The sequence below is a fragment of the Thamnophis elegans genome, chromosome 3, assembly GCF_009769535.1.
Source record: "Thamnophis elegans isolate rThaEle1 chromosome 3, rThaEle1.pri, whole genome shotgun sequence".
NCBI lineage: Eukaryota > Metazoa > Chordata > Lepidosauria > Squamata > Colubridae > Thamnophis > Thamnophis elegans.
Genome location: NC_045543.1, coordinates 41,973,664 through 41,995,868, shown reverse-complemented (window position 1 = coordinate 41,995,868; position 22,205 = coordinate 41,973,664). Strand labels below are relative to the sequence as shown.

Here is a 22,205-nt window from a genome sequence, read left to right as displayed (position 1 = left end):
TTTTATCATTTATCCTTCTTCCTATCCAAGTTTCAATCTTCCATTTGCTCTAACCCTAACTCAACCAGGAAGATTTGGTAAAAAAAACATTGTTGAGAAACATTAGCAGGACAAAATGTATGAGATGGATTTAGTAGGAGGAGCTTCCAGAGTGAAATAAAAGGGTACCACTGTAGTACTTAAATACAGAGACTATATTTAAACATCTTTAAATTGAGAGTTGTAAAACAGTGGCTTATATATGCATATATGTTTGTGCATAAGTCTCTTTTGGCCCTTTCCCTTAAAAAAAAATAAACTACTTCATTCTGTTATTTCATTCACCCTTCTGTAAAATTCAAGAATTTCTGGCTCCAGAGCAGCACTTCAACCTCTCCTTCCTCACTGCTTAGCTCATGATACAGCTGATCTTTTAGGCAGCCAATCCGCAATACCTGAGAGTGGAGATAGAAAGAATTTAGGGGGGGGAAAAGAGTTAGCGATGAATTCATCTGTTCTGAAAAATCGTTATATCTTCAAAGTGATACTATCCCTATAATGGCCCTGTCAAGATAAACAAGATGGGGACATAAAAAAGGGCAGTCTCAGAAACTGAAAATTCTGATTAAAAAAAAAGAACTGGGAAAAAATGCCATTGAGGACCACAGTAAATGATTGACTGGAAATAAATTTCAGAAAGCCTAAAAGGCTTAGCAGTGAATAAAAGAAAAAATGCTGTGTTGTTCTGTACTTCTTTCCCTGTTTTAAAAGAAAAGAGTCTTTCCCTTATTTTGGCCACAGGTACATTAAGAATTTGGAGATATATTCTCTGACTTATTGCAAAATCATAGATCTGACAATTAATAAATAGTCCTGTTTTCCAAAAAGCAAATTTTAAAATAAAAAAACAAGTAATTTTGCCAAAAACATACTGCAGCTTAGTTTGTACTTCATACTAAATCCAAATTGTTAAACAAGTTACAAGGGATAATACACTGAGCTAAATTCTTAACTGTAACGACCAAACCCCAATTCCTGACTTGCCCAAGAAGCTGTGCCCATATCAGAGAAACTACATTGAAGTTTAGTATAATGTTTGAACCTAACCACTGATTATGAGAAATATCGTAAATGCCCAGAAGGCAAAATAACACATTCCTCTTTAAAACGCTGCTTTTGTAAAAGGGCTGACTACAGCTATTCTTGTACACATACATATAATCTGTTCTACACCCTTTCAAAAAGGGAGCAGAAGGGAAGGAAGAGGGGAGAGGAGGAGAGGAAAGGGAAAAAAATAAACAAACTAGGGGAAATGAATACATGCTCATATTTTGTATATATACAAAACATGAGCATTATAGGCAAATTACACAAACCAGGCATTCCTAGGGAAAAAAGCAGGTGGTAGAGACAAATTTTTGTTTTGCAATATCCCAACTATCCAGTTTTCAAACCCTTACAGCTGCATTGGGGGCAGAAGGACAGGCAAGTCTTATTGAAGATGTTCAAATACAGTATATTATGTGCCTACATCATGTTGGAGATACAGCCTACAAAGAAGACTTTGTTTTGACTGAGTCAGACCCATGGGTCACCTAGTGGTCTTGGATGGGAACTGGAGAGCCTGAGTCTGTTTGTGCCAACCAGAAATATTTAAATGGAAAAAATTCCCATTGGAAGAAGAACAGCTACTAAAAAAATATTTGAAAATCAAGTTATAATGCATGTGTGTATGTGTGTGTGTGTGTCTGTGTGTCTGTGTGTATTACATATTAATATACCGTATATACAGTATATTAATTACAAGGCAGTCAAGAAAAAAATGGATTTTCTTCCAAAAGCCTATTGCATTCTTTATGCTTATATGAATCTTACAAGGATTAGTTTTAAGTTAGTAGAAGTCCAAGCTGACCCATTTTATTTTTTATATATTATTGATTCTCAAATACCCTCTTATTGTTTTCACATTATTAAGTCTGGAACTAATTTGGCTGGTTTTCATGCTTAAATCCAAGAAAAGTTTTTCAACCAACATGGCATTTTAAACAACTGCACTCCTGCTTTTCTTGCTTGACATTTACATTAGTACCTTGGTAATCGTCATTAAGTGGTTCCGGGAGATGCAGGAGTACCAAAAACAATGCGTACCAAACAAATTTTCCCCATAAAATATAGTGAGTCACAAGGCAGTGGACACTGACAAGTTCTACCTTGTGTATTGAGTACCAAACAAGCTATGAGTATTAAAATAACATTTTTACCTCAAAATGCTTTGAGTACGAAATTTGATGAGTTTCAAAGCAGTTAAGTACTAAGGTACCTCTATATTTTGCCTAAATATCAGCCTTTCCTATATGGAACACTATCAGATATTGGAGCTTGGAGCTATTGCATCTTCAAACATTATCATCCCTATTCTTTTTTTTCAACACAGCAAATTTCTAGATTACTCACAAGTTCTGCAATAATGCTCCAAATGAAACCCCCTCCTGCTTTTACACTATCTTAATCTGACTTTATGATGCCAGGACTTGCTGGCTTTTATATTTGATTTCATTTATGTGTGTTTCATTTCTTGAATGTAGTGTATATTTTTAATTACCATGCAACGTTTTACTTTTTCCATTTGTGCACCACTTTGGAAAGACTTTAAAGTCATACATTATGTAAAGACCTGGCTCTCTGGAAAAAGCCTCTAATGCTGGAAAATGTGGAAGGAAAGAAGACAATCAACTCTAAGATGGATAGACTCAGCTAAGTGAGGATGACACCAGAGGTGGGTTCCTACCAGTTCGCACCTATTCGGTAGAACCGGTTCGTCCAATCTACCGAACAGGTTAGAAGAGGTTCCACCAGTGGCCCGGAAAGCAGGCCACACCTACAGAAGAGGTTCCAAAATTTTTTGAAACCCACCACTGGATGACACTGTTGGAATACCTAAAAGACCAGATGTGGGATAGCTAATCATCAGAAAATATGTATGGTTGCTAGTAGTAAAAATGATTTGATGGAACATAACCTATCAAAATTATATATCAAGTTAGGTATAAAACCCTTTTTCTATATTCTATAGACATATAGAAAGACAGAATAGGGCAAAGTAGGCTTAAAGTGAAAATCTATTTAATGTTAATGAAACTCAATTCCAACTGTAGGAAGTTAGCACCCACACCTCTCCTAGAAAATAAACTATGCTAGGAAATATTAAAGGGGCAGAATATTTCCCCTAAAAGGGAGGCAGAAACTCAGCCCCCCACCCTTTGTCGATGGGCCTGAGCCTATCTATTCTACATAACAAAGATCTACCACCTTCAGGCAGAGGCATAATAGGAATCCCAAAGCTCTTTCATTACATCATCATCCATCAAGGCTCAACCAAGCTTGGGAATCAGGACAACTTACAGAGTTGCCCCTGCATGGCCCAATGGGAATCTGACAACCAATCAGAATACAAGCTCAAATTCAAAAGCCCAGAGAGGGCATAAAATCAAGGCACTCTCAGCATCTCTTCCCGCCCCCCGCCCCCCAGAACCTCAAACCATGTGGTCCTGTCCACTATCAATAAAACTTCTTTCCAAGTAACTTCCATGAATCCAGTGTCTTTTTCCCCACTTAGAACTGAATCCAAATGGACATTTCTTGCAACACAACTTAAACTATTAACTGTACCCAAATCAGCAAACATGGAGTATCAGTGATGACTGAAGAAAGGACCACATGAGTTCATTGGGAAAATTACAAGTGACAGAGAGTTGCTAATTTTCTTGAATGAACTAATGAAGTTTCATATAGAGTTATTTTGGTTGTTAAAAGGAAAGCAATAATTAAGTCTACCCACCCGAGGGGGAAAAAACTCATTACAAATCATTTCTATTCTACTTTAGTTCCTAGTTAACAAGCAATAAATATTTTATCCATTTAAGAGTAGGGGAAAGAAAGTACTTAGCACTAAAAGAAAGTTATAAAGATCAGGGAGTTTTGCTGAATTGTAAGCATACAATAGGATACTTTTCAAAGACAGAGATTTTCAGTTTTTTATAACCAGTGAAAAGGTGCCACCTTTCTTTCTTCTTCTTCTAAACTTGGCTATTAAAAACATTCCACAGGAAAGGTATATGACAATGCAGAAATTGTCTAAAGTCTTTATTAGAAATGAGAAAGCTGTCTTCCTTTAGGAAGGCTTACTGATGGCCTGTGGGATAAAAAGATGGAAGTCCTCACCTTCTTGTTTTGGATGGTGTATTCCATGCACTGATTGCTCTTGAATGCACAATAAGTTGGATGTTGAACTCCTGTTGAGTCACAAATCTAAGAAGAATGAAATGAAACAGAAGTGGGAAACATGAGAGGAACAAACAACTAAGTGCTAAAAAATGTTCTTTCGTGAATGCCCACCTTGTTTGGGAAGTCTCTCCATGAAAGAAAGAATATTCTGACTGCAGCCAAAGAGCCACACGATAATCATCACAGCCATGAGCAGCAAGCGGCCACACCAGTACTCTGCCCGCATGCCACCGTAACTTTCAAATCCATAAAATTCTTGCAGGTTTGGTGAACTCTAATGATAAGAATGGGAAAATAGAGGATTGGCTACTTGGAAATATAGCTATAGTAAAAGAGGCAAGATTCTCCAATATCTTGTCAACCTAACCGTTAATTTACCTCGAGGCTCATAGCCCATGCTGAGCCAGAATCCCAGGGTTAATGTAGTTTGTGAAGATGCCTTCACTACAGTGGGTGCGTTTCAGATTAGAGGCCCCTTGACACTGCTCTGTTTTTAGAGAGCAGAATGCACATTCAGCACATAGATCTGCATGATGCCGGCCAAGGTTATCGCACACCTAGTAACCAGGGAACAAAATCAAAACAAAGCTCAAATTCTAGCAATAATCTTTAGGCCTTACTTCCCTAAATATGTGGCAAATCATTGTTGGGATGAATTAGTCGGGAAACTGTCCCCAAATACCTGTATATTCTAACAACATAAATGTTGTGGCATAAGGCTTATAGTGGACCCTGGAAATGTCTGCCAAGTGCTGAATTCTACTGGAGGGGAGATACCTTATGTAATCAGCAGCGAATCTTACCAAATCCTCAGAGCCAAAGGTTTTTCTTTCTATTTCTTTCCAGGCCCTGCTAATAGCTGAGGATATGCAAATGTCCTGAAGAACTGCATAGCAGAGAATCACCAGAGCTTCATCCTTGTCAATAGCTAAAAGACTGGTATAGCAAAAGAGAAAGAAGCAAGATAATGGAGGAATAATAGAAAGACTCTTTTAATTTTATTGCTCTCTCCCCACCTGCCATCCTACTGGGCAACTGTAATGCCTACTGTTTCAGAGAATAATGCCTGTTTGATGTGTGGCTAGGAGTAAAACTGGGTCTTAAGACAAAAGTGCATTCACTAAAGTGGCACCTTATTCTCCCATCCCCACTCTCACTTATCACTAAATTGTTCTTATTTGAGAAAGCTTGTAGGACTAACAAATCTGGGGTACAAACATCCAAGACTACCCATAGATGACACCAGAGAATGCTGCAGCCTGCTTCTAAAGTTGTTGAAATTCATTTTTTCTCATTAATCTACACTCAGTAACCCATAATGACAAAGTGAAAACAGAATTTTAGAAATGTCTGTAAATTAATTAAAAAGAAAAGCTGAAATACCACATTGGCCTAAGTATTCAGACCCTTTGCAACAACACCTGCAATTTAGCTCAGGTGCCTCCCATTTCTCTTGATCACTGCTGCCATGTTTCTACACCTTGACTGGAGATGACCTGTGATAAATTAAATTGATTGGACATGATTTGGAAAGGCACAGATCTCTCTACAGAAGGCCTCATAGCTGACAGTGCATACTGTAGCAGAGCAAAAGACATGAGGTCAAAGGAATTCCCTGTAGAGCCCAGAAACAGGCATCTGTGCAAGGCACAGATCTCGGGAAAGCTACAATAAAATTTCTGCTGAAGGATACTAAGAGCACAGCGGCCTCCATAATTCTCAAATGGAAGAGGTTTGACACAATCAGGACTCTTCCAAAAACTGGTTGCCTGGTCAAACTGAGCAATTGGGGGAGAAGCGTCTTAGTAAGAGAGAGGACAAGAACCCAATGGTCACTCTGACTGAGCTCCTGTGTGGAGATGGGACAGAATTCCAGAAGGACAACCATCACTGCAGCCCTCCACTGATTTGAGCTTTATGGCAGAGTGGCTAGATGTAAGCTTCTCCTCAGTGTAAAACACACGAAAGTCTGCTTGGAGTTTGCAAAAAAGTACCTGAAGGATTCTCAGGTGAGGAATAAGATTATCTGGTCTGATTAAACCAAGATTGAACTGTTTTGTCTCAGTACTAAACATTATGTCTGGAGGAAACCAGGCACCTCTCATCATCTGACCAATATCACCCCAACAGTGAAACGTGAAGCGAAGGTGGTGGTAGCATCATATTATGGGGGTGTTTTTCAGCAGCAGGGACACGGAGACTGGTCAGGATTGAGGGAAAGCTGAATAGAGCAAAGTACAGGAATACCCTTAATTAAAACCTGTCCCTCAGTGCTCAGGACCTCAGACTGAGCCCAAAGGTTCACTTCCCAACATGACAATGATCCTAAGCACACAGCCAAGACAACACAGGACTGGCTTAGGGACATCTCTGTGAATGTCCTAGAGTAGCTCAGCAAAGCTGTAACTGAACCCTATTGAACATCTCTGGAGGGACCTGAAAGTAGCTGTCCACCGATGGTTTGCCATCCAACCTGACTGAGCTTGAGAGGATTTGCAAGAAAGAATGGCAGAAAATCCTCCAATCTAGGTGTCCAAAGTTTGTCGCATCATACCCCAAAAGACTCGAGGCTGTAAATGCTGCCAAAGTTGCTTCAGCAAAGTATATTGAGTGAAGGGTCTGAATACTTATGCCAATGTGACATTTCAGTTTTTTTTAACTTTTTAATAAATTATAGACATTTTTAAATTCTGTTTTCACTTTGTCATTATGGGGCAATTGAGTGTAGATTAATGAGAAAAAAATGAATTTTACAACTGTAGAATCAGGCTGCAGCATAACAAATTGATAAAAGTGAAGAGGGCCTGAATACTTTCTGATTGCACGGTAAATAGTTACCCAAAAGGACTTCATCCAGTGTCCACCAGAACAATGGATTTTTTTTTTCTTTCCTCACCGCCATTGGTGCTCCCTTGTTTTCCCCGGTGGGTATCCAATCTTTAGAATAACTAGTGTGTGTGGAGGGGGATTGTAAAAATGGAATTATCTTTGTAATGCTGCTCAAATATAATCTAGAGAAACTCAATAACAAAGTCACAATTATCAATGGATCAATAATCATTTTTTTTTCATTTTCATTCACAGAAATGTAATAAATGAATATATATAAGTAAATAAATTTATTTCTGCTGCATTTCGGGCAAAGGTCTAAGAAGAAATGGTTATAGTGAATTCATGCTACATTGAAGCAAGGACAATAAGTTACATGATTTAGGTTATGCCTCTACCTCAAACTCAAAACATTTATCCAGATGTAAAGAAGACCTTATAGATACCATTGTCAAGATGCCATGATTTCTTGCTCTATGCCTTCACCAGCACTCCAGTGTTATTGATACTTCATGCATGGGATACAGTCAAATCCTATATGACAGAACACTGAGAGGGCCCTGATCATTGGCTAAAAGAGCCAAATGCCCATTCAAGTGTAAACATTGAAAAACATTGAGAAATTTATATAATTGTTTTTGTCAAACTACTAAATGTAGTCTTTGACTTAGACCCATTTGCTTAGAGACCATTCAAGTTACCATGGCACTGAAGAGAGTGACTTCCACTATTCCTCACACTTACGACCCCCATAGCATCCCCATGATCACATGATCAAAATTTAGGTGCTTGATAACCGGCATCTATTTACAATGGTTGCTGCATCCCTTGGTCATGTGATTGCCATTTGTTGACCTCCCAGCCAGTAACAGGAGTTTCTGTGGCTGAATACTTTCCTGGAGAATGCCTGCCCTCCTGGGTTCTTGCGCATCCCACATTTTAAATTCAGTGTTGTTTGTGGTATCAATATACTTTCATCCATGATGACAGGTTTGCCTTAACCAAGGGGTGTCAAACCGGCGGGCCGCGGGCCGGATGCATCACGCACAGGCCACGCCCCATCCCAGCTCTACGAAGGGGAAAAACATCATGAAACGTCAAAGTGAGGTGGTGAGTTTGACACCTGTGCCGTAACCTATTGCCCTTCTAAAGTTGGCTTGAGGTGTTATCATCAAGTTCATGGCAAGATCCAAATTAAATGCACTGTCTTGGCCATGCTTATATACTAGCATTTAATTTTTTTGGGAGGGATTAAATAAGAGTTGTAGTAGTATTGTAGAATTAAGAATGGAGTGAATTGGATGAATAAAATATGTAGCAGCATTATGGATATACCCAATAAACTGTGAACTGCATAGAACTCTTGACGGTTATGGTAGTTGCAACACTATTTGCTTTGCAATGTAGTTCTTCACACCTCATACACAGCAATGTCAAATCTTCATGACACTGCAACACCCACATTTCTTACTTATATTATCCTCCCTGTGTCTAGAAAGGCTTTGATATGTAGGTCAGTTCTCCTTCAGTATGTTGATTAACTCAAAGATAAGATAATGAATTCAGACTTTCCTACATCTAGAAAAAGGAAGAGTTGCATAGTTACAATAACTTGAAAAAGTAATTTACAGTCATCTGTGCCTTTGATAAGTTAATGCCCACGTGTTATGATTTCTCTTTCAACAAGAGAGGCCCTCCTGATTCCACAAGATAACCTTTGTTATTATTTTGATTATTTTGAGACATGAATGGTTCCTGGCTTTGCTTGCTATGACCCTGGGGTAGCATTGTACATTTTGTTATCTAATACAGGAACAGGCTTTGACCAACTGTTTTGGGTCAATTCTTTCAGGTGAGATTTTTCCCTACTATATCTTATGAAGAGGAGCTGTAAAAAGGACCCACTGGCAATGAGTGATAATGCTGGGTACACAGAACCTTTTTCCATTCCAAGGTCCTCTTCATACCACAGAAGTGATTTTCGGCACATTATGGCTGTCATTCCTTAATCCAAAGTTGACAAACCTTAGGTAGCCAGTGGTCACACTTAGTCTTTAGCTAGCACAACACGTGGACAGATCTAAAGTTACTCCATTCTTTCAAATCTGTCAAGTTTATTTTATGGCTTCAAATTATAGCTTTACCATAAAATTGCATAGTTGGGAGTCAGGGTTTTGAAGGTCATAAAAAGGCCATAAAAAGGTGCTTTGCGTGGACCTGGTGCATCAGGTCACTCTCCTCAAAACATACTTTTTTCAGAGTGAATAATAACTAAGCATTTCTTCTTTTTGTAACTACTCCTTACCTGTTTGTCTAGATCAGGGTCACTCTTCTAAAGTACTTCCCATAGCTTCCCATCATATTTGAATCAACACAAAATAATGCCAGAGTAAACTTTGCTGTTCAGATTGCTAATCTGTGTTCTGCCTGTAGGCATATGTTCTGTGAGTCAGTGTCACATGGTGTTTTCCTAATTTGCAACTGCCATTGTTATGGCCAAAGTGATGACCTTTCTCACTTGGATTTGCTGCTGTCCCCCTTGACAATTGGAGCATTGCAGTGGGAATAATGCCAGTCCGACTTTGGGTATATACCAGTGGTAGTTCCTACCGGTTCGGACCGGTTCGGTTGAACCAGTAGTGGTTTGGCAGCCTGGGTCACTGGAACCAGCAGCAACCCAGGCCTGCCACACCCCCAAACCGTGTGGTACAGTGCCACCATCTTGATTTTTGGTTCTGCGCATGCGCAGAACAATTTCATTGCACAAATTTAATTTGTTTTCATTTTTTATGTTCTGCGCATGTGCATACCTGTTTATGAGGAAATGCGCAGGTGCGCACGAGCAAAGCCAGTTCACCCGCGAAAAATATTTGAGCACACCAAACCAGCAATAATGCAGGGAACAACTCAACCTTGGTCTATGCCTAGACTTCACTAACATGGTCTGTCTCCCCATTCTCCCACATCCCATGTACCAAAATAGTGTTTTTTTAAAATTATATATATATATATATAGTAGATTTTCACAGGTGTAGGTATGCTGTCTTTTTGTATTCGGGTCTTTTCCCGTGTAAGATTGAGATTGTCTTGGCAACGTTTCGGCGAGGTCTCACTCGCCATCCTCAGGCTGGTCTTTTCGGCTTAAAGTATGGTCGAAGCTGCCGTCTTTCTATAAATCTTGGTGGGTGGGTGTGGAGTGCTGGCGTTGTTTCAGTAAGTGGATTGATTGGCTGCGTGTCCGTTGTTGTTTTGTGTTGTAACGGCCTGGGTGGCGCGTGGGACTCATTTGTTGACCAGGGCTGGCAGACATCTGGAAACCAGCCCTAGTCAACAAACGAGCCCCACCCACCACCCAGGCCATTACAACACAAACAACAACAGACACACAGCCAGCACCAATCAGCACCAATCTACTAATCATGATACAGCCACACAGCCAATCAATCCACTTACTGAAACAATGCCAGCACTCCACACCCACCACAAGATTTATAGAAGACGGCAGCTCCGACCACGCTTTAAGCCAAAAACACTAGCCTGAGGATGGTGAGTGAGACCTCGTCGAAACGTTGCCAAGACCATCTCAATCTTACATGGGAAAAGACCCGAATACAGCAAGACCAGCATATATACGAACTGACTAGCTCTTCTCTCACTTTGGAGAGAAGAGCAAATACAAGGAAACTGGCAATTAAGCAACCAAAGCTCAATTCCATATCTGATTATTCTTTCTATAAAGGCACTTTATAAAAATAGTGGAGCTATATCATATTAAGCCAAAGATACATTTCAGCATATTGATAAAGCAGATTAGCACAAGCTTGTCATTTCTCCTTCAAATGAAATAGCAGAGCTATATACATATATTTGTTTCCAAGCTGGATTTGGCCATTACCTTCCTGAGATGTCTTTTTCACTATTCAGACCTAGATTTTTGTCTGTCATCTCTTTCATACTCTTTTCCTTCAGGTTATTTTCCAATGACAATGCTTCACCAATCAGATGGTGGATGTCTTCAAAGAGATGTTGGTTTGTGGCCTCTTCTGTGACTTCAGCATTTTTGAGAAATAAGGTGAACGTCTCAGGAGGAAAGGTGCTCATGTCGGCATGTAAACCAGTTGACCATTCAGGTAGCTTTGGGGCTTCCGGATTACTGTGTGAAACATGGAATTTTTTCTTCAGCATGGGCTCTTGTCCTGAGACTGCAAAGGAGTATTTCAAGATGGAGTCAATATTGGAGCGGAGGCGGTCTTCAAGAGTTAGTGGAGAAACCTCAGTAGGGGCTAAGGCATGATTCTCACTTGGGGCTGTAGGGAGAAAGTCAGACTCTTCAAGGACTGGCAGCTTAGGACACAGGATCCGCTAACCAGGGAAAAAAAGGGTGGGGGAGAATTGGGGAAATGTAACTTTAGTATACAACAGAATCTCATTTACACTCCTTCCCAGGATACAGATGTCTCCACTCCTACAATATAGTCTAGTTTGATATTCTCTCCAATAAGGATGCCTAATTACATTATTTGTTGCTATTTCTCTTCACACACTATCATTGACCTAAAGGTCATTTCCCTTGTTGTTTCCAGCACCTGTCATTGGAAGTAGGCTTCCCACACCTCATTGGCCGAAAGGAAGGTGGCACACAAGGACAAAGGTACTGTATATAACTTTGTACTTTTCTACAAAGATCTAAGCATTCCCTTGTTATGTAAAGCAACCTATTCCTGTCATTAGGCTTCTTGAATTCCACATAGCCTTAAAGAATATGAACAGCATATCTGTTCTTTCCTTAGCACAGAGGTCTTCAAACTTGGCAACTTTAAGACTCAAGATCTGCTGGCTTGAGAATTCTGGGAGTTGAAGTTCACAAGTCTTAAAGTTGCCAAGTTTGGGACTCCTGCATTAGCAGATGAACAAAGCCAGAAGAATTAGGAATGGGAAAGAGCTCTGAACTACATTAAAAATAGAAGAAAGAATGAGGAAGAGCTGATCTCCATTTCCTTCAAAGAGATAAGCCAAAAATCTCTACTTGATTGATATACTCTCTCCATCATCTTCACTCACAATTCATCAAATGGAATGCAATTGAGAAATTGTTGTGATTTAAACCCACTTGAGGTTTTCAGAATTCAGGTGAATCCATATAGCTGGATTGTGCAACTTTAAGAGAATCAAAGCATGACTGTAGAATACCATGTGATTGAAAAGGGACCTAGGCAAGAAAAAGAGCTGAGTAGTAGTGGGGCAAATACAAAATTTCACGTAAAATTTAATTTAAGAATAAATAAATTGACATTAATTAATATAATGGGTTTAATAAGCCCATTGTTTTCAATAACTTTCTCCCTCTTAGTTAGAAGAGGTACATAGATATTTCCAATACAGGGACTTTGGTCTTGGTTAATAACATGATGCTTGACCATTTTCAGATATGCTTCTATTTCTTTCAATTAATCCTGTATTACTGGACGTAGCTATCTGCCCTGGAAAACAAACTCAATAAGAAGCCTCCTCATCTGTCTCTAGAGCTTGGCAACGTCTGTCTTTAAGATGAACCACATAAACTATGTCCTTCCTACAAATCTGGCTAGTGGCAAATGTGACACCTCAGATGTAATTCCTAACACTCCTAGTAATTATCTTTCTGCCAGGATGAATGGAGCAGAATGGGATAACCAGGGCTATACTAAACCAATAATCAATAAATACAAAAGCCTTTAAACCCCTTTTAAAGACCTCAGGGCTTCATAGTGAGAAAGACAGCTGGTTCTTGAAAGCCCAGAACTTGGAGATTGTCACCCTGCAGACATAGAGAGGCAGATATATCGTAATTGGAGGAACATAAGAGACAAATAAAATTGTAAAGAAAAGTAGTTAAATACTGGGAAATTGTGATCAGGGAGCTCTGAATATTAGTACTAATAGTTTTCATAATCCCAAGAAAGCTATTTTTACCATAGATGCCATGATTACAATGAAAGCATTGAAGCTATGCTGATACTTGAATCTATACTTCATCTTAGTGTCATTTTCAAGAACACAAGACACCTTTCCATTCCCCTAGATAGTTTTTGCTCTCTCAAACCCTTCACCTTCCGTTTCTTATCAGATTTGCAAATAATAAGACTAACGAAGTTTGAACCCCCAGTTTCTGAATATTCTTAGCTAACCACAAAGAGTCACAGAAGTTGGAAGAACACTGACTCATAACTGTCAAGAAATGTGTTCTTTTTCTTTTTCTCTTTTTTTTTCTTTTTCTTTTTCTTTTTTTTTCCTTCTCTTTTCTTTTTAGCGCAATTTTTAGTAACTGAATAGATTAATGAATAGAGAAATGCACCAAAGTGAGAAGTAGAGGAAAAGAAGAGGGAGAAGTAAGGAGGGAGGAAGAGGGGAATGTAAGGAGGATGAGAGGGGAAGGAGGGTGAGGAAGGCGAGAAAGGAAGATAGGAGGGGAAAGGGAAGTAGGAGGGGTGATTGTTGGAGGGAGAAAGGAAAGTTGGAGGGGTGAGAAGAAGGGGTGTATGAAAGCGACAGATTGGGTTTATGATGAGTTGTGTTTAGGTTGGGTTTTTTTTTATTATTATATTATTATTATTGCAAATATTCAGTATATAAGTGAATGTACAAAATTGAAAATGAAAATGAATAAAACATTTGAAATAATAAAAAAAAGAAATGTGGGAGGTGTGACTATTTAATTTGCCATGAGTTAAGACAGTTAGAAAAAATAAATAGGACATTCAAGGGGTTTGACTCCATACAGGATATGGGTAAAGAAACAAGTAGAAGGAGAAACTGTTGAGTGGAGAAGTGTAATCCACTCTAAGGGTTTTAAAAAGAGAGAAGACACTGCTAAGGGGACTGGAGAAGATCCACTTAGTTCATTTCCTGGTGCCTCTGATTTCCCTCCTGCCAACCTATTTCCTACTTCATTTAACTATCACTGAATAGATAAGTCATAGATGAGATGTTTATTTCCAATTGAACTAATTCAGAAAGAATTTAAGGGTCTTTCTTTTTGCTGTTTCCCATTCCATCTTCCTTTTCCATCCTTTTCCTTGTCTTTTCTCTTCTGTAGCTACATATGATAATCAATTGCTGAGCTTCAAGCAGAGACAGCAGTAGATATCTTTATGGAAATGAGTTGAATTTTTAATAGAGAAGCGAATGATTAATTCTGGTCTGGTTCTGAATATTTACAACAGCATAATCTGGATGTATGAGGGAGGCTATGGTTATGCTGAAAGAAAGCAGCGAGAGAGTGGAAGAATGAGAAATAGAATAAATAAAAGTCAGGGGTACCTTCAGGATTGATCTAATGGAAGTATCTCTGTGATATCTCTGGTTATATTTGGTAAGGGCTGCCTGGGGAGGGCAACTAATGGTCCCATGTTCCTAGTGTGGGAATTCTTCAAAAGGGAATTCTTAGATACTGAGTTAAACACTTAGAACCTCAAAGTATTGAGTATGTTTCCTTAAGGCAGAGGTCTTCAAACTTGGCAACTTTAAGACTTGTGGACTTCAACTCCCAGAATTCTCCAACAGCTCTGCCTTAAGGAGTATGGCTCCAGAAAGAGAGTTTAGGTGGTTCTCGAAGGAGGCAAGTGCTTTGACATTGACCCACCCCATAATGTCAGGTAGTATTGCAAAGTCCTGTGTTATCTCCAAAGTACAACACAGACCTACTAAACACTATGTGAGTGGACAATAAGTGGATATCCTAGATTGGGCATAGACTTTAAATTGGGCTCTGGCTGGATTACTGGGGAGAGCCCTGAGGTGTAATAAGACATGAGCATAGAGGGGGGAAATATCTGAATGGTACTATTCTAAACTTAGATTAGAAGATGGAGAGAGGAATCAAACACCTGCCAGGAGACAATTGCAATAATCCTATTGTGAAACAATGAAGGCATACACTAATCAAGCCACAATCTTTCCACCAGAAATGCCTAGATTCTACAAATACTCATCATATTAAATTTACTGCCTGATGTGAGTCAAAAGACTAGTATAAACTCAGCTATGAGGCAGTCCTCAAGGACTTTGTTTAAAAAGGAAGCAATGGGACAGAGCAGAACCTGGAGCACAAAGCGAGATCCAACAAGGATCTGAAGAACAAAAGACAAATATGGACTCTTGAACAAAAGAATTTGAAAGTCTACTTGTTGTTAAAGAAGAGTTCACCAGGCAGAGGGACAGAAAAGAGGCAAAATAATAAGATAAAGAAAGGAGGGAATGGGCAGTAATATTAAGATTGTTGAATCTCTTTCCCCAAACAGGGATATATTTTACATGCAAATGGAGACGTTTCAAAATCATAAATTCATTACTATATTACATACATGCACACATCTATTACCTATTAGTATTTAGTTTCTTTTGACAGCATAGCATGCCCTTGAGTCAGGATGTCCAAATATTTCAAGTTTGGCTGATGAAACTTCAAGATGTTATGTTCCTCATGCATATATTTTAACAACTTATTTGTTTGACAGCAATATTTATAAACAAGAATATAGTTCTTTTTTAAAAAAAAAACCCTGGTCTTTGCATTTGTTATTTATTGAATCCACCAATACAATCTACAAACAACTAACTAAACTAACTGCTAGTGGCCTAATGGATTCCCGCCCCTAGACTTAATCTACACTAACAATGATAAATCAAGCTTTCCGATGTTTTCTTATAAATATTTGAATTTCAACTCTGATTCTCAATTTCTCAGCAGTGGTCCTTCGAATTAGGTAATTACTGTATGTAAGTTGGTTCAAACTGGTAGGATATACCCAGTTTGGAAAGGCGATTTAAGACCTAAAATAGGCTTAAAAGATTTTAAATAAAATAAATAAATCCTAGATGGAGAATTCTGGCCTATCACTTTGTATGAATGCCTTATGTAAAATGGCCCTGTCTCCTCAAAACAGAAAGTTGCCCCCCCCAAAAAAACGTCATCATTGCTTCTTTTTTCAAGGTAAGAAACATCTTCTAGAGCAGGGGTAGTCAACCTTTTTATACCTACCGCCCACTTTTGTATCTCTGTTAGTAGTAAAAAGTTCTAACCGCCCACCAGTTCCACAGTAATGGTGATTTATAAAGTAGGGAAATCAATTACATTTTAAAAAGGAAAGTGCTTCAGTATCGGACAAAACCTGTACTGCCCACCATGAAAGTTGGAACGCCCACTAGTGGGCAGTAGGGACCAGGTTGACTACCACTGTTCTAGAGCATAGTTAGAGAGTCTTGGGCTTTTTGAAGAAGAGGAAGGAAGAGGAGGAGGAGGAGGAGAAATTATTGGTCTTAGCCTAGTTCCACACTGAAGGCTGTTTACGAAAAGCTTTGTGTAGCAACCCTTATGGATAAATTCTGCTAAGCACACTTTTCATCCCAGTTTGTTTTAGACATTTTTTTTGCTTGTCTTTGTGACTATTTGCCACTTGCATTTTAGTTGATGCCCTCTGAGTGCTTACTTATCTCAACTCTTCTTTTGGAACTGATTATACTTTTGGACGGATCATCAAGCAATAATGGTCCTTATGAGAAAGTAAGTTATGAGGTGATGTGATGGCAGGTGGGAATGCCCTTGGGAGCAGGGGGGAATGAATGGAAGCACTTCAGAAGGGATATTCCAGTGACTAAAAGAAGAGGAGAAATACTTTCAGTCTTGTAAGATTGATGTTAGTCCTTCATGTTACTCAGACATGAAGCACAACCAGGAGAATCGCCACTATTTTTATTGTAAGGTTACATTAAATAGAATCTTGCAAGACTGAAAATATTTCTCCTTTTCTTTCTTTTTATCACTGGAAAAACTGGGGAGAGACTCTTCTGATACACTTACCAACTTTTTCCCCATCTGCAAACTGAGCTGCTTCTTATCAGATGGTTGCCTAGGTTGCTGGTCTTTCTCTTGTCTCCCAAAGTCTTTCCAACATACCATCATGGGTGTCCTTGACGACACTTTCAAATCTCATCCCTGTACTCTCTTCATTTTAGCCAAGTCACTAGCTACAAAGGGACTGACCCCTATAAAATGGCTGTAAGATATGTTCTTGTTCTTACCTTGGTGTAGAACTTCTGGTTTAAGCATCGAAACTGTGCAAAAACACAAAAAGTCTCAAAACGTGGGGTTTGGGGAAGTTCAGCACAGATAGGACCTGGAAGCAGAAGGTGGAAGAGAACAGCTATGTTCGTTAACATCAATGGGCAGTGAAAGTTTAATCTATCCAATACGTTCTGAAGGAGAAAACTTCATAATTGGTTCCTTAACCCAATTAGAAGTGTCACAATATAAAATGTTCTAACATAGCATTACATTTTATTTCCAAATGCAAGGTACTAAGAATGCCAACGTGCATTACAGCATTGCAGGCAAACAGCAACCTGAATTCCAAAGTAGGAAATGAAAAGAAAAATCAACAGATACATTTCAAAAATTAGTTAGGGTGCCTAAGTAAAAGAATAAGCACAAGCTAATTTATACAACACTTTCCCAGATCATCTTCTTGGTAGCAGCTCCATAGCCCTTCTTTGTCCTATATGGCAATATTTTGGCTTTGAATGTGACATCAAGAAAGAATCACACTTCTGGAAGTGCTGTTGTTGTTGCTAGTATAAGTATGCAGAGATACATACATACACTGATTTCCAAGAACCCCCTCCCCCATGCATAAAAATCTCCAGCTTTTTTATAGCACCTTCGCCTCTCCTTAGGGCCATTATATCTCAGCTAGTGTTAGGGATTCAGTTGGGTCAATGTTTTTTAGGTTTTTAGGTTTCATTTTATTTATATGCCGCCCTATTCCCAGCGGGACTCAGGGCGGCGCACAAACCCAAAGGGGGAAAGGAAACACAAAACTACAAATACAGGGATATAAAAATGACCAACAGCCACACAGATCAAGCGGGGAAGGGAACTCATCAACCCCAGGCCTGCCGACACAGCCAGGTTTTAACGGCTTTTCGGAAGGCCTGGAGAGAGGTGAGGGTCCGAATCTCTGCGGGGAGTTCATTCCAGAGGGCTGGAGCTGCCACAGAGAAGGCCCTCCTCCGGGTAGTAGCCAGTTTGATCTAATGAAAGTAGTATCCACGGATAATATAAATTGATTACAAAGTCTATCTATTTTACATTTGAGAAAAGAGTTCTATATAGTTAGTCACAACGATCATCCTGACAACTACTAGGAATGAGCTCTATGGAAGAGCTTTATAGCTCCCGCTGCCTTAAGAAAGTTCAAAACATTCTTAAAGATCCATCTCATCTTGGGCATCCCCCTTTTTTAAAAACTATTACCATCTGGCAGACAGTACAGGATAATAAAAACAAGGATAAATAGGCTGAAAAACAGCTTCTATCCCAGGGCAGTAACCATATTAAATTCTACTGTATAGTGCAATATTAATGCAATATCAGAGTTTTCAATTTAATTGTATAGAATGTGTGCTTGTGTTTTTTTATAGTTATAATGTACACCGAAGATGACATTAAATTTCATTGTATGAGGTGCAATGACAATAAACTAAACTAAACTACACTAAACTAAACTAGTACAGAGGCTAATTTTCCTTTGTATTGAACCTTTATTCTTCCCTATAGAACTGCAATTCCTAAGTGCTCTATTGAAAAGAAATGAATGTAAATCCAATTATATGTAACCCACTGCCCGAAACCCCCCTCTAGTGGCTCATTTGAGAAGTAAAACTAATTTCATTTCTAATGTGGCGTTTCCTCAGCCCTTCTAGGCATCAAAGAAAACCGACTGTTTATTTCCTGATGCTGTTCGGCTGTCCATTTTTCATTGGAGAGCCTTCTTACTGCGCTTCCTGTTTCCAGCATTATTGCTCAGCTTTAGCATTTAATTTCTGTCTGAAACTACAGCAGATACAGCACCAGCAGTCAATCTTCAGTCTTTTCTTCCCCCAATTCCATAGAGGATTAGTGTTCACAAGGCTGTCTTCTCTGGCATTTATAACTGTCTTATTGTAGTTGATATTTGACTGTTACCACTCCATTTAGGGAAGCTATTGAATGAAGTTTAGTACTTGCACTGCCACCGTCACAATGATTCAGGATTTTGAACTTAAGTTTACTGCCCTCTTGTAACAGAGCAATCACATCTGGGGCCTTTGCACTCTTTTAGCAACTCATCTCTTCCCTTGCTATCATCTTCTACCTTTAAAGAGGGGTTTTGTCTATAGACATATAGATGCAAACAAATGCATGGTTAATGGGAAAAAGGGGGAGAGATACTGTTAAGTTATTTTCTTTTCATGGAAAGACTTCTGAATTCTTGTTGATTCACAGCCTGGTAGTGTCTTGGAAGGTGAAAAGTTCTAAGGTAAAGGTAAAGGTTCCCCTCGCACATATGTGCTAGTCATTCCCAACTCTAGTGGGTGGCGCACATCTCCGTTTCAAAGCTGAAGAGTCAGCGCTGTCCGAAGATGTCTCCATGGTCATGTGGCGGCATGACTAAATGCCGAAGGCACACGGAATACTGTTACCTTCTCACCTATTTTTCTACTTGTATTTTTACATGCTTTTGAACTGCTAGGTTGGCAGAAACTGGGACAAGTAACAGGAGCTCACTCTGTTACGCAGCACTAGGGATTCGAACCGCCAACCTTTCTGATCGACAAGCTCAGCGTCATAGACTGAGCCACCATGTTCCTTACTGAAGAGAGTTCTAGGCCTGCATAAAATGCAAGCCCACGGATCACACTAAATTAGCTGACACGTCACTATATAGTCTTTATATATACAAAGATATAGACTAGTCAATTATGGTAAAACTATGAATATCAGCCTAGATATCATAATGGTAAAGATAATCTCAATGCTTTAGGTTTTCATTTTAAAATGAAATTAAATAAATAAAAGGATTGGCATCTGTAAACTCTCAGTATGTCTTCAGTGTGGATACGTCACAACGAAGAGCAAAGAGGAAGGAATGTTGACCAAATCAAATTTGTGTCCCATGCTGTGCAGAACGGGATAAAAATGGATCCATGTTTTCAAAAAGTGGAAGATTATTACTACAGCAAACACATAGGGTTAAATTAAGAATTTTTTAACTGCAGGTTATGAAAAACTAGCTATGTATGGGAAATCAAGTGCTACCAGCAACTCTCACCACAAAAGTGTGCTGGAAGAAATCTGAAGTGTGTACCACGTACCCTCTGGGATCTGGCCATGATTCTCAAACTGATCCAGCTCTATTATTTTAGAATCATGGCAACCTTTGGTACGGCGGATCTGACACACCAGGCTTGCCTTCCATGTGGGACTCAAGGAAGAGAAAAAGACCTTATATTCATCATCCGTGAGCGGGCTGCCTGGGTTTGAGGACAAGGAACTTTGGATTGCTGGTGTCAAAAAGATTGGGAATCCTGAAGGAAAACAGCACAAGAAAGGAAAAATATTAATTAGGTGAAACAACAGGACAGAGCAATGCTACCTCAATTTTATTAATATCAATAAACTCTGAAGAGCATTGGCATCAACTTCCAATATTTCAACAAAACTGATGAGCAGAAAATAAACTGGTCTACTGATACAACAGTCTAACAAGCTTAGACTTCCAGTAACAAAAAATATTCTCCTCCCTCCAAACTATACCACTGAAATAAAAGTTTGGAGATTGAAATGGATTTATGACAAAACTTAGAATTTAAATAAATTCTGATACTCAAAAGGTAAATTACCAGTCTAAGAAATGTTTAATTTTGGGTTTATATATGCATCAGGCTCTCAGAAATTGATCTTGGGACTCTGGTGAGAAACAAAACTTCCTAGGAGCCTGACATTTCCTTTAGAAGCGATCTTTCTCAATTCTAAAAGGCCTTGTACAGTGGAAAAGGTTAAGAGTAAGACATGTAAATTGTCTTCTATGCTCATTTTTCTTGAAGAAAATGGGGTGTATGCTGAATAAATGTGCATGGAGTATTATTGTGCATTCACATGTTACAATACTTGAAATTCCAAAACAAATTAAATCTGGTATTTTGTAATGCAAATGGAATAGCATCACTTTTAGATTTCCTTGAAATAAAGAGATATCAGTTTCCCTAAGATATATTATTTTCTTCTCTTGAAGGTTTTTCTAGATTTAAATATAAGATGGTCTTTTGTTCAAATATGATTGTAAAATGTGTGGATATTTTAAAGTCATTTAAAAGAATTTCTTCCATTTGTTTAAGGAGCATGTATTCTGATTTGATTCTTTGAAATCCCAAAATAGACAGGATAAATTCAGTTAAAAGTGAAATATTTTTAAAAATCATTTCCCCCCCTCTAAATGCAATGTGAAGAAATAATGTTTCGCCATGTATAAAGCAAAAGCGAAGGGGGAAATTTTTTGCTAATATGCACATACAAGACTTTAAGAGCAAAAGGAAGCAATGCCAGTTCAGATTTTATCTTCCCATCCCACACACTTCCCAGCTTTAAAAACTTCTCAAAACACAGGGGGGGAAAAAACATTGTCAGCAATGTTAATACATGTCAAATTAAAGTGGAAAGCTTATTTTTCACCAAAATGTGAAAGTTCAGCTTCCAAGCTTTTGCAGCATCTTTGCTATTATTAAGGATTTCACATTTCTGGGCTTTGTGATGGCCCAATATATGAGAAGAAATAAATCAATATTCAAGAGTCTCTGGGACTTTTGTTTCATTCCATATTGGCAAGAACTGTTGGCTAGAGACCATGGGGTAAAGTATAGAGAAGACCGGCAGGTAAAATGGCAGTTATGGATTAAACCAAATTTGATAGAAAAGTAGTTTGAATAGTTTCTCATCATACAGGTAAGTCAGCCACTCACCCACCAGAAAGGCCCATGGTGAGGTCCTGAACCTCAGGACTGGCATTTTGCTTCTTTCATGTTAGACTTCTCCACTTCTCACCAATACACCCCATTTCAAAGGCTAACAAGACCAGACACTTTTAGAATGAGAACACAATGACCTCACAGTTGAAGCTATTGCAGGAGAAACAAGAATCTTCTAGGTAGGTTAAAAATGCTGGTAGGAAATGGACCCTAAGGCATATAGGGAATAAACAGCAGTCACCATATTGTAAAGCAAGAGATTTTTCTATGTTCCTGGCCTTTGGCTGCTGTTA

At 38.8% G+C, this 22,205-nt stretch overlaps 1 protein-coding gene across 1 annotated transcript; it reads right to left on the bottom strand.

Annotated features, from left to right (window-relative positions):
- Positions 1 to 320: 320 nt before the first annotated feature.
- Positions 321 to 21,923, bottom strand: ACRBP (acrosin binding protein). Its single transcript, XM_032213113.1, is given in 11 exon segments — positions 321 to 434; positions 4,201 to 4,287; positions 4,375 to 4,394; positions 4,397 to 4,462; positions 4,465 to 4,535; positions 4,642 to 4,820; positions 5,067 to 5,199; positions 10,988 to 11,454; positions 17,152 to 17,246; positions 20,263 to 20,475; positions 21,911 to 21,923. Coding segments are annotated over 11 exon segments (1,458 nt in total).
- Positions 21,924 to 22,205: the final 282 nt, after the last annotated feature.